Source organism: Cynoglossus semilaevis, chromosome 13 (genome assembly GCF_000523025.1).
Source record: "Cynoglossus semilaevis isolate Cse_v1.0 chromosome 13, Cse_v1.0, whole genome shotgun sequence".
In the NCBI taxonomy this organism is placed as follows: Eukaryota; Metazoa; Chordata; class Actinopteri; order Pleuronectiformes; family Cynoglossidae; genus Cynoglossus; species Cynoglossus semilaevis.
The window spans coordinates 13,656,250-13,669,193 of NC_024319.1; the positions used below are offsets into that span (position 1 = coordinate 13,656,250).

The 12,944-nt window shown below is 39.9% G+C and overlaps 1 protein-coding gene across 6 annotated transcripts in view; it reads right to left on the minus strand.

Moving 5' to 3' along the window:
• Positions 1-12,944, minus strand: part of plecb (plectin b) — a 103,204-nt gene extending 90,260 nt beyond the window's left edge. For 2 of the 6 annotated variants that reach the window (XM_025061636.1, XM_025061634.1), the window contains exons 1-2: positions 12,328-12,944; positions 10,137-10,340 (exon numbers count right to left, since the gene is read on the minus strand). In XM_025061636.1, the coding sequence (XP_024917404.1) occupies positions 10,137-10,317 (181 nt within the window). In that variant the 5' untranslated portion in view covers positions 10,318-10,340; positions 12,328-12,944. Of the gene's footprint in view, positions 1-3,686; positions 3,951-10,136; positions 10,341-12,327 lie in introns of those variants that run through there. The other 4 variants (XM_025061641.1, XM_025061640.1, XM_025061635.1 and 1 more) reach the window with 3 other exon arrangements.

Sequence of the window (12,944 nt, forward strand, 5' to 3'; positions counted from 1 at the left end):
AAAATTAACAGTTTAATTGGCGGTCAGAATGTGGCCGCAGCTATATTTAGGGGTTATTTTAAGTCTCATGGGGCACAGGACAGGGCCTTACAGGACTTACACTGTGGGGCAAAATGTGGATTCCAGCCAAGGCCATACGCACCATCAGCAGTTTATTTAACAAGAGAAGTGCAATCCCCAGCCCAGGCCGCCCAGCAACATCAGCATCAGCTGTTACAGCACAAACTGCATTATAGGAGAGTGGGAAGATGGCGAGACCTTCACTACTCAGCCACCTACAATTTAGTTCACACAGTGAGACAGGAGACACTGTGACTCACTCAAACTGTGTCTTTACAAGTCTTATAACAAATATAACGTTTCCATTTTCTTTCTGCTGCTTCCTTCAGGAAGAACCACATCTGATAATTCACACACTCAATATGAATCTGGGTTTTTATTTGTCCTCATTAGTCTTCCCCTGGGGACACAAGGTTTGGCCCACACACAGCCGTGTATGATGATTGGCAGTATACAGTGACTCACTGCTTTATCATGGAGATATTAGAACAGAAATAAAAGCCTTTTCACTGATGACTACTGCACTTTCAGATAAAACAAACATCACAAAGCCTTTCCAGAAGAGATCATTTTCTACACTAATAAACTCATATTAGTGGTTCATCAAGGTTTTAGTACAGTACTGGGAAAACTAACGGACAGTGTTTCATTTTCAATGTGTTCATGATTAAGTCATGGAGATCGCCATCCGAACAGAAAAAAATATGTCTATTATAGAAATACTGAGTTTTAAATGAAGTAAGAGAGCTATAAGCCTGAAATAGAATACTATCCCCATTAATTACCTGGGCTATTTATCGCACTGTTACTTTTATCATTTTCCTCTTTTTCAATCCCATACTTGGACACAGGAACTACTACAGGAACAGTCATTGTTTCTCAGGCCAAGGTTCCTTGGACTGATGGAGAGATAGAGCAGGGAACCATTACTATATTTAGTATATTGTGTAAAACGGTGGCTTACATTACAACTTTACAAAATTTAGTGCCATATATAAAGATTGTAATAGCTTGTGATTTTGAATTCAACTAATATACAGGCATGTTTTTATTTTTATTTTTATTTTTTATGTGCCAAAATAATTTCATAAAAAAGAAATACAAAATCTGAGTAAAGAATAATTTCACGACCTTCCTGTGGTACCATTGTGGACCTCCCTAAGTTTGCCAGCCCCCTGTTGAAGTTATAATAAAATTTTAGTAAACTTTTGGGTGTTGTCCCTTCAACCAGTCACTGACTTCAGTACATGACTGAGATCTAAAATCTTTAGATGTCCAGCAGTGCTTTACAGCCACTCTGAGCTCTGTTTATATTGTGATAAGCTAAAAATAAACGTAGCACTAGCATTAGCCTCAGTTGGAGTTATAGCATTTATTTTAAACCACCTGATGTGAGAACAGAAGCAGTGAGTGCAAGATAATTATAAGTTAGGTTTTAAGGTAGCCTTCCATTTGACCGCAGACGGCACTCCAGCACTAGCTCTGAGTAATATCCTATTTTTCAAAAATAAAACTGGCACATTCATTAAATGATATTGTTGCAGCAGTTGTTAGTATTCGAATGTAATTAATCAGGAAAGTAAAAAAGCAATGACTTAGCAACAGGTCTGGAAATAGATGGCAGGAGCAGCTGGTATAGCTCTGTGGACTGTGGATACAGTAATGATGATCCAATGATATCCATCAAATCAGTGTCAGGTCATCTGACTATCCAACATAAAACCCAAGGTATACTAAAGCTCAGTGGTGGAATACAATTTCAAAACTGCAAAAAGAAAGCCACAATAATGATGCAGTGGTTCTCAAAGTTGGGCTTAGGCCTCACTTGGGGATGCAGAGCTATTGAGGATGGGACCCAGCAGTGCAAATGCATTTTAATATAATTATGTTTGATATTAATGTCAAGACATTTTTTGTATCAAAATATCTGTAAATATGCTATTGTTACATTATAAATTAGTCAATAAAGGTCAAAAGTCAAAAGAATGCTCAGATATTTTCTACACAAACCAAACAAAGTTTATGTCTATGGAAAATCAGCAGAATCAGACATGGTGAAAATGAAGAAGAAAAATGAATCCAAGCACCTGCTTAGTATTGTATTTTTTCATCTCAGAGCTGTAAAAGACTATGTGTACTGAAGTCAGATAGTTTGCTCATTGGCTGGGTCATCAGTGTGCCTTAATAAGGAAAGCGGGACTGAGCAGCACAGACGGCTGATGAGGAGGGAACACAGAGGCACGTCTGGAAAATAAACACCTGCCACAAAGTAGGCTCCTGCTTCCTGTTAACCTCCCAATGCAGAAACTGTAATGAAAGCACAGAGACCTGACTGACACGCACATCCACAAACCATGTATGTGCATAGTCAACGATTTCTGGTGCTTTTACGAAATAGAATGTCACACAGCTATTGTCAAAACTCGAATTGGCCCCTGGTTTTCCTATCAGTCTTTTACCTTTACTGCCAAAACCTGTATGGTTTGACTTGATAGCAGTGTATACCTTCTCTAACAACTGATTGCAACACAACGACTAGGCCTGACGTATGTGTTGGTGCAGCCACAGTGTAATATCTAAGAGTAAAATCATCATATTTTACAGGGGCATGGCAAGAAGGAACAGCTGTTCAGAGAAACGAGTCAGGAAAACACCTAGAAACCTGCAAACATGCTGAGACAACAGTGATTCAGCCCCAACTGGGTCGCTACAAATTTAAAAAAAAAAAAAAAAGCATGACTTTTATAAAGTATTCTACACTGACTCTGATTACCTATATCAGCAGTAATAAATCAATGTGTAAGACACGTGCAGTTTTATTATCATTAAAAACCTGCAAATTGGAATTTGAACAGAACCCTCATTAGCATTAATGTCTTCACTAACTTGATAAAGACATTAGATGTGTTGCTAAATCAAGTTTAACCCCTCTGGCCACTTCTTCATCCCTATACCACATGGCAACTTCCAAAGAAGAGACAACTGCATGAAATAATCCAGAGAGGAGGCGCTGAGCTGCACGCTTAAGGAGATAAAAGAGATTAAAAAAGGATGAATTGGGAAATGAAAGACATGCATTCTCACTCATCGCATGGTATTGAAATTCTCAGTTGCTTCAGAAGCACCTGTCAGAGTTGTCTGGTCTGACTGGACGCAGGTTAACGATCAGTGCAAGTACACCAGTCTCACTAGGTTCAGAGGTCAGCAGCAATGGGTTTGTCGCTGCGTTCACATATCAAAGGAAGGGAGTCCTGAAATTTACTGGACTCTCTCTCACACACACACAAACACACACACACACACACACACAAGAACAGAAATGTGGAGACTGACAGCAAACATGCTCTCATCAATAAAACACACAGTCTGGAGATACTGTGTGTTAAGGCTGCTATTTATTTTTCATCACCCACCAATCGCACACTCCTCGGAGCCATACACTCACTCACACACACACATACTGTCAAGGTGCATGTGCAAACTGTCACATGTTTGCACCTGGGCAGAGTCAATAAAAGCGTAAACCCGGCAGTTCTGTGGAACACAAACACACATGCAGAAGCAGCTCTCAGTCTCACTGCTGCAGCTTTTCCACCGGTGTCTGTGGTGTGGGTGTCAGGGCTCACCTTTATACTTCTCCCTGACGTTTTCATATGCCTGGATGAAGTCTTGTTCCTCAGCGTTGGGGGGCAGGTAGGCAGGCTCATACATGGCCATCCCAGCTCTAGCCTTCTCCTCCTTTTAGCCTCTTCTTCCTTGCTTCTTTCCTTCTTCTAGGGCAGGGTTTTTAGGGCAGAGTGTCTACCTTCTCTTCCTCTCCCAAAACACTCTCTCACTCTCTCTCTCTCTCAGTTGTTTTTGAAACCTTCACAGTTCCCAACTTCATTCTAAACACTGCGCCACACCCCCATTCCTCCCCCCTGCACTCCTGTCCCTGCCTCCTCACCGACGTACCCTGTCTCAGAAATCCTCATGGAAAGGTCAGGCCCCTCCTTTTAAAGGAACACAGACTGACGCAGCAGAGACACACACACACAGATACACACATTGTGGTTACTGCTTGCCAAGCAGTTTAACAGCAAAGAGAGAGAGAGAGAGAGAGAGAGAGTATTCTGGTAAGAACCCAGCTGAATGAACTGTCATCTAACTGTAGTACTCTGAGGTAAAAAAGTACACGTCATGTCCAGGTAAAGGACTAGCGTAGGATCACGGAGCATCGCTGCTAAAATTAAACACAAGACTTATAACAATTGTTCCAAACTCAAAAACTCACTATTAGACAATATATATTTCCCTTGGTCTGAATATTTCAACTTCAGTGCAACATACCAAGCCTTTATCAGTGAGTGTAAAGCTCGTATTTAATCACAGTTGCCAAAAGGACACAATGTCATAACAAAGACAACGTCCACACAGTTTGTGTTTGCAGAAACACACACTCCAGCTGGTAACTGTGGTGTCTGCAGCCAGTTCATGTCTGCAGAGCAATAAGTATATTCACACGGGGGGCTGCAGTGAAGACATGCCCTTGACGTTCATAGAGAACATCAGCTGTTATGTTATGGCAGGTGATGACTTTACAACAAACGCCCTGATGGTCTGCCAACTGGTGACAGGCACCACCAAAATAAACCTTTAAAAAATAGTTGGAAAAATACATGAAACTGTCAGCAACATATGGAGAGTAGTTTATTATGATAAATACATTAGCTGTAGTCTGGTTCACCCCCAACCCCCTCCTTTTTTTAAACAAATTCTAAAAAAAATCTTTAAAATATAATAAAAATAAATATTGACATGGACTGCACAAGCCTCAATGTCCAGACAACAGGCCAGGTGCTGACCAAACAGTAACAAGCACAGCAGAGGAGTGACGTCAGCAGGTTGACTGTCACTGAACAGTCCAGGAGTGACCAAGTTAAACAGTAATGTATATGGGAACAAAACTGAAAAAACTCAACTGACATTTTCATGACGCAACACTAAAGCAGCTCCAGCCAATTCATATGTTCATTTCGTGATGGTAGAAGGTAGAAGACACTTTAACTTCTGTTTGGAGACTTTCTGGATCATTCTGAGTTTCTGACCACTCCCCAACAAATAGATGACCATATCTGGCATCTGTTTACTGCATTATAGCCTGTGATCATATGATCTGAGTGAGTCACACAAAGGCTGTGGATGGAATGGATAAAAGTATGTGAAATGTGTGGTGGTGTCTTTTGTGTCTGTGTGTTTGCGTGTGGGGGTGTGCTCTTGTTTTGGTTTCCTATTTTGGAAAGTTTCTGGCAATGACACTGAGTTTTCAGGATGTGTTTTCCTAATGGATCCTAATGAGGCAAAACTTTGTTTCTAAGGCTCTGGTTGAAAATAAGTCTAGGTAACCTAATAAGTTAGGTTAGGAATCAGCTGGTTACCGTGTGGTGAGTTAATGAAGGCATTAATGCAGATAATAAGAGTAATTAGGGTAGCTGTGCAAGAATTTGTGTGTGCGTGTGTGTGTGTACATGCATGCAGCTTCTACTGTTCTCATTCAACAACATTTAACAGGTGCAGACTTATTTTCCACGTGTGGGTGTACATTTCAACGTGTGAACTCACTAACATGCGCACTGGCTCAAATGCTACCAGTGTTAGTGTGCAGCTCTGCACTACATATTTTACCTAGGCCTGTGAATGGTCTCAGTGGATACATGACAAACACGTCAAACAAGGTGTTTAATGATGCAGTACAGATGTTTTCCATCATGTTCCCCTCAGGTACATCATAAAGTTACAAGTAGAACGGGAGTTGTTTTCAGTAGGCAAGGTGTCCTAACCAGAACAAAGGCAATTCTGGGCAGGAGTAAACAGCTGTCCATTAAATATATATTTTTAATTAAGAAAAATGGGAGAAATGGCTCTTTTTCTATTATATTATTATATAGAGTTCCTTCTTTCATGACTTCAGCGTTTTAACTCGTCTTAGGCAAACGTGTCCGACCATATTTTGAGTTAGCTTTCAACCTTTTCAGAATTTTAGACACATTTGAAATTTTCTACCCCTCATATCCATAACTATTTTAGCTGTCTGTGTACTAACTTTTAGTTACCATTAAACATTAAACATTACTATTAATCATACATGTATAATTTTCTTTGGGCTAGAATTGTTAGCATTTTCTTACTACTCCTGGGCCAACAAGTCTTTTTGGAGTAAGCTTATTGGACTATTTTCAGCATTATTGGATAATAGAAGCCCTATTTACGCATTTTTATATCTTTGCAAACACGCTACTTGTTTGCAAAGATATATAAACGCACCTTCAACTATTTCCAGTCACTCAAAAGTCAGATTCAGGGACTTCTACTTCAGGGACAAACCTTACAACACGACACTGCAATCTGCCAGCTTCAAGAATTTCTCACACCCATACCAACCCTTTTAAAAAGGAGTTTTATTACATTTTCAATCAATAAACAGAGGCAACAATGGCAGCATTCTGCCTGTTTATTGCATTCCCCCATGGTTAAAGCTAAAGTATGCAGCTGGGCAATAAAAAAAAGCATCTTTCTTTGCTTTCCTTTCAGTACATCATACTGGTGAGCTCAACCCACAGGGCAGGTGATGTCACATCTGTGGAGCGTCACTGTTTTTTTCATCACTCTTTACTCACAAAGTCACGTCTGCACTTTTTTACAGCAACTCTCACAAAATTAAGCAAAATTAAGGGGTTGGTGTAAGCACACATTAGTACACAGTACTAATGTACTCATGTGTGCTACACACGGCAACAACAGTGTGACAGTTGGTATCATACACTCGGATGCACCTGTCCTTGTGCTGCTAAGAGTGCAATAGAATGGAGGTTATTCCGATGACATTGTTCTTCCCTCTAACACACAACTTCAGCCAGAACGCATTTATCTGTGTCAAATCAGTCTGTGTCGTCCTGACAGCAGCAGACAGATGATGATCAATAGCACTGCAAAGGAAGTGCTAAGTCCAGGAGGCCCTCCTCTAAAGCACACATGAGGTAATAGCACATGTTGAAGAATGCTACAGTACTGCATGTACACGCATGGTTCACATAAGGGTAAACTGCACATGACCTCCTCCATCAGATCCCGGCATCAGATGCTTGCACGGTTTCAACCTGGTTTCTAAGAAAAGACTCTGCAGCAATACATGCTACATATTTTGAACATATTCTTTTCAACAATGTTATACAGATATGCATATCTTTTTTCAGGCCAACACCAAACCAACCAACCAAAAATATATATGATATGATATAGTGAATACACTGCTAATACTACAAATTTTGTAGTATCACTGCTAATACCATATATTACAGTATATAGCGGCTATATACTGGCGGGCCAGCTCTAATACACATTTGATATGATCTTGCGGGCTAAATATAAATACACCATGGGCCAGAATTGGCTTGTGAGCCTGTGTTTGACATGTGTGAAATAGACTAATGACCGCAGACAAGTATGTCAACACAATTTTGACCTGGGTTTACAGTAAAACTAATTTTATCCATATATGTATCACTGGTCATGAAATGCCCTGTCATGACCATATTAAAGGGCAACAGGGTGGAAGACACTGCTGATTTCTGGCCAAGATATGCAAGTCATTTTAATGTTGTTTGTGTGTATGAAAAGTCATTTTTACTGCTGCTGTTCCTCTTAGCTCATTATCATTTTAGGAGTCCGACACAACAACCAAGTGCAGGGAAAGACTCCCTGGTGTTGCAATATATGGCAATCACAGTGCAACGGTGCAGCAGTTAAACACAGGGTGGGAGGCCTTCATAAAACACAAATGACCCCCTAGCTCCCTCTTCTGGATGTCCCCAAGATACCCATTTATGAAGCACAGTAGCAGTCTTCTTCTCTGCCTAGAGGTATTTGTAGATGTTAAAATTACAGGAGCACAACCAACCATCCAAAGTAATTGAGAATACTGAGACTAATAAAGAGGAAACAAAGCCGTGATGTCCTATGGTTCTAGACTCACTAGTTGTGTGCAGGAACCAGGTGCAGCAGTGTTGAACCAGGGCCACAGAAACACACGGTGTAGAACATAATATATGGGAGGGTGTAGAAAATGAGCCACATTTTCCAGAAGCTGTTGTGTCTCTCAGAATGATCTTCCTCCTGGGTGGCACGCCTTACTCAGAAAGGCTGTCATTCTGAGTATGATGTGCCACCTACTGGCCAAACGTTGGGCCACTCAACTACCACGTCAAAGCATATTATGCTACTGAGGGCATTTGCACTAAGAAGGATTTTCAGTAAGGGATTATATCAGTAATCAAAGCTGTTTCCCTTTGTATGATAAATTGATTCATTCAATGTTCTTATTTGCATCAGTTTTAAAACTACCAAGAGACACTGGAGGGAGGTCTACTCTCTAATGTAACACATTAAGATCCACTCTTACATGGATAAGGCTTCATTCATCAAAGCGATAACATCATAGCCTCTCCAATACTAAATAATAAAGGAAGGCTATCAGGCTGATTTAATTACAGTTTGGATTTAGGGCCAACACAGAGAAGCTAGTAAACACTCAGCACATACAGCTGCAAATGTTAACAGATTTAAATGAACACAATTTAGTTTCACTTTTTACAGTGGACTGATCCTGAACACTGGAAGGAAGTAGGTGTAGTACATTCATTGGAGTTTTTTTAAATTAAATCAAGGTGACAATCGTTTCAGAGCAAGTGGCTGCCAAGATACAGGATATTAAAAGGGATGGATTTTGTGCATCTTCAGCAATGCAGAAATATGCACAATCCTTTGGGCACACAGGTGCAGAAGAAGGAACCGACACATTAAAGCATCTTCTGGCGAAACAGTCCCAAAAGACTCACACTGTAAATTTCCCCATTATGGGTGGATTAAAAGACTCAATTATTATTTTTTTTTTTTATTATTATTATTATTATTATTATTATTAAACATGGACTAATGCAAGAAATAAATCAAATAAATAGTGATGGTAAAAAAAAGGTAAAACAAAAGTTGGTACATGCATGTTTATTTATCTATTTATAAACCTATTACAACAGTAGAGTTACTATTAGTTTTCATCTAGTAGCAAAGACCTTGATAGTAATTGATATCTGTATTTTCCTATATCCATTTTAATATTAACTTCAGAGTCTAAGTATCTCTGTTTACACAATCAAGCACATGCTGGTTTTTACACAGTCACTTTCCTCAGTGGAGCTGACAGTCAAACCATAGCCTCTTCAGTAGGAGCTGACACTGACCTGAGCTTCTGACTGACAGAGGAAGTGGACACATGCCTATTATTATTGTTAAAGTTGCCCTTCCTCTTCCCTTTCACTCAACAGGAGCATAGATTTCCAAAACAAACAATATTTTTACACAAAACTGTGGCACTAAAAACAAGAAACTGCAACTGTCCAAGTCATTTCTGAGCAAAAGAGAAGTCATCTATTCATATTCTACCAGATGATTTATGGTGACTTGAAGAAGTGGAGGAAATGCCAGCTGACAATGGCTGAGGACGGGTTACATCCTGGACGAATCCATCCCTCACAACACACACGCACACACATTGAGAGAACTTTCAAAGTCTATACAGAAACACTGGTCATTGGTTGCAACCAGGGCTCAAAGGTGTATTGATTATTGGCTATTGTCCATCATGTTTTCCCATTATCTATTCCTCAGTTAACACAAAGCCTAACTCCGGCTTTAAACTCTGCACATGTATCTGTCAGGGCATTTAGCTCAGCAGGCCAAATACACGTTCTGTACACAGCTTAAATAAATAATGTGCTTCCAACATTATCCATCACCACAGCAGGATCCCAGTTCTATGTTGTTTAAGGAGAGAGGCCACACCTCACACGATGAAAAGTGCTTTTACAGTGTGTATCCTGTTTATCCTACAATACATGTACAGTACAAAACCTTACAGCAACACTAGCAAGGTGGATTTGGTCCTGAGTGTTTTAAGGCTGCACAATGAAAGCGGCAGGAAAGGAGGAGTCGGGCAGATGAGCAGATACGTATTTAAAGTTATTTAAAGACAAGGGTCCAACCTGCGATGCGAATCACCGCCCTCTCAGCTGGATCCAGGACGTCTCCTGATGCAGATTTAGAGCGTTTTACCCTCTGGTGTTTGGACAGGTTCCATGGAAGGGTGTCTCCTGGACAGGGGGCGCTGTATCTCTTGTCCTCTTGAGAGGCTCTATCCTTCTGTCTGTCTTTACGGGCTGCCATCACCTACAGTACCTGGAAGAACACTGTTTTTAAGATGATGTCATTAATGTCAACAAGATATTTTAAAATAAAAATATATAGTATAATATTCTAAAAAAAAGTACAGTTATTATATGTATGTTATACAAGTTTCTTCTACATAACAAGTTAGAAAAAGTAATCCTAACCCTCTAGTTAGGTTAAAAAAAATAGTAATTTACCAGTTAATAATCCAAAGACCAACATCATGAAATTCTCCAGCCACATACTGGGTAAATAATTAAACCAGTGACTCGTAATCCCATTTCCAATATCTGCAGTTTAGAAGTGAAACTAGTGTGTGAGTAAACAATGCAATTGGTTGGCTTAATGTTTTTTTCTTCATATTCGATGTGAACCCTGATGATTTACATCCCAAACGAATACTTTAATATAAGGTTTAATATAAAAACCTTGGTGTTACAGTATGCTGTAAAAACATAAACACTGGCAGTTTCCACCGCACACAGAGATATGACAAGTACTGTACATATATCACATGTACAGCAGAGAAGCCTGCAGGGAGAGGCCATGATAACACAGCGGACGTAGACTTTCACCAGCAACTACAAAAGAGAAGAATGAATCAAAACTGCTCAAATGCAAGGTTGTTTTCTGTTTTCTTGTTTTCTGAAGACTAAATAGACACAAACGTAAGGATCCCTGAGGAAATGAAACATATTTACTGTTGGATTGTTCTGCAGCTAACATACAAAAAACTGAGATTTTATGTAAGGTAAACGACTGTTGGAGGAACTGCAGTGAGCACCATTAGAGTATAACTAAGCTTAAAACATTGCCACAGCTAACCACAGTTCAGAGTTCAGTCTCCTCCTCCCTCTGTGAGGCAGCAGGACAGCACATGTTACTGGGCATTGTGGAAGTCATTTAATAATGAGGTCGTCCTAAAACTTCAATATAGAGAGATCATTAAGCTGTTTCAAATTATTATTGAATTTGTTTATATTACTAAATAATAATAATAAATCTTATAAAGCTAATCCAATGACATAATGGCTAATCCAAACAAACATTCAGTCTCCCATTCCTACTGTATATATAGGACTGTGGGAGGAAACTGTAGCAGCCACAAAAAGACATGTGCAGTACATTATAGTACAGACAGACCATCAGTTACCAGACCATTGATCCTTCTGTTGTAAGGCAGGAGAACCACAGACTCTTTGCAATATTAGTTTGTCACTGGTATACAGATTTTGCATTGCTGTAACACATTAAACACCAGTTAGTAGTACTAGATAATGGGTTAGGAGTAGGATTATTGGGCTTGATAGCGGAGTATTACAGGTTAAAATTCTCAATTATCTTGTTCTCTAGGGGCAGCTGAAAGTGATCACTGATCACATTAATAAATGAATGCAGGGGCATCACTTCACTGAAGGGCCACATGTGTGTTCAATGTTTACTACAAAAATAGGCTGATAGAAAAAAAGTTTTTGTAAAAAATAAATATTATACAATATTATAGTGGAAACAGCTGTACATTTTCTCCTATTACTATTGACAATTCAAAGCATTTTAATAATTAAAAAACGAATGAAAATAACTGACATAACAAAAACTATTTTTATATCTATCACCTCATTCATGTCCTAAAATTTAGTTGCAATCAAAAACACAAAAGGTAATATTTTTTCTACTGGAGTGTAGTTAAAATCTGACCCCTGGGGAGGGTCCATGATCGAAGACACGCACCTAAAGTTGAAATACAGTATTACCAAAGGTGATGTGCACAATATATACTTTTATGTAAGTAAAAAAACATTTTGTAATTGATTTTACCCACTGTAATTTCTATTTTATTCTCGAGCACCTGCAGGATAATGTCCAACTAATGAACACTCATATCCCTACACACACCCAGTTCCACACAAATGACTCGTGGTGAAGTTTAATAATTATAGTAAGGCCATCCTACAAGTATCTCTAGTCATGTTTACCCTGGTAAAAGTAAAACATGAGTTCTCTTACCTTGGTGCAGTGTTGGTTCCGAGCGTAAATGTCGGTCAAACAGCCATAAACGCACACGTCGCTGCTTCACGCTGCGTCTTCCAGATGATCCAACATAAACACGCAGGTGTGTTTTTGTGGGTGTGTGACTGTAAGTGTGTGACAGCTCGTTGCACGTGTGTGCCGGTGATCATGTTGAAAGCAGAGCCACTCCTATGACAGGAGCAGGCGGCACTGTGGAGCGGAATCCGCAGTCATCTGAGATGTTTGTCAGTCCCGTTTGCTCTCTCTCTCGTCCGGCTTCTCTGCCTGCATGGCGACACTTCTACATGCATGCACCCGTCAAATGATACCCAGGAGCAGGCTGTGACTTTGAGATGACATAATCCATAAATGCAGAAAGATGGAGCTCATGTTAAAAAAAAAAAAACACGGACCCCGGTGTATCTGCTGCAGCTGCTGCTGTAGAGATAGTGGAGCGATCGGAAACAATCAAGACTCGACGAGCTGCGCCCGGTGCAGCGGTGAAAAGCTGCATGACTCACTCATCAGGTTCGATTAGTAAGCCTGGTATTTCTCAGGTTGCTGGATCTTCTGCAGGTGACTGCAGTGGACAGATCAGAGCATAAACTTTAACA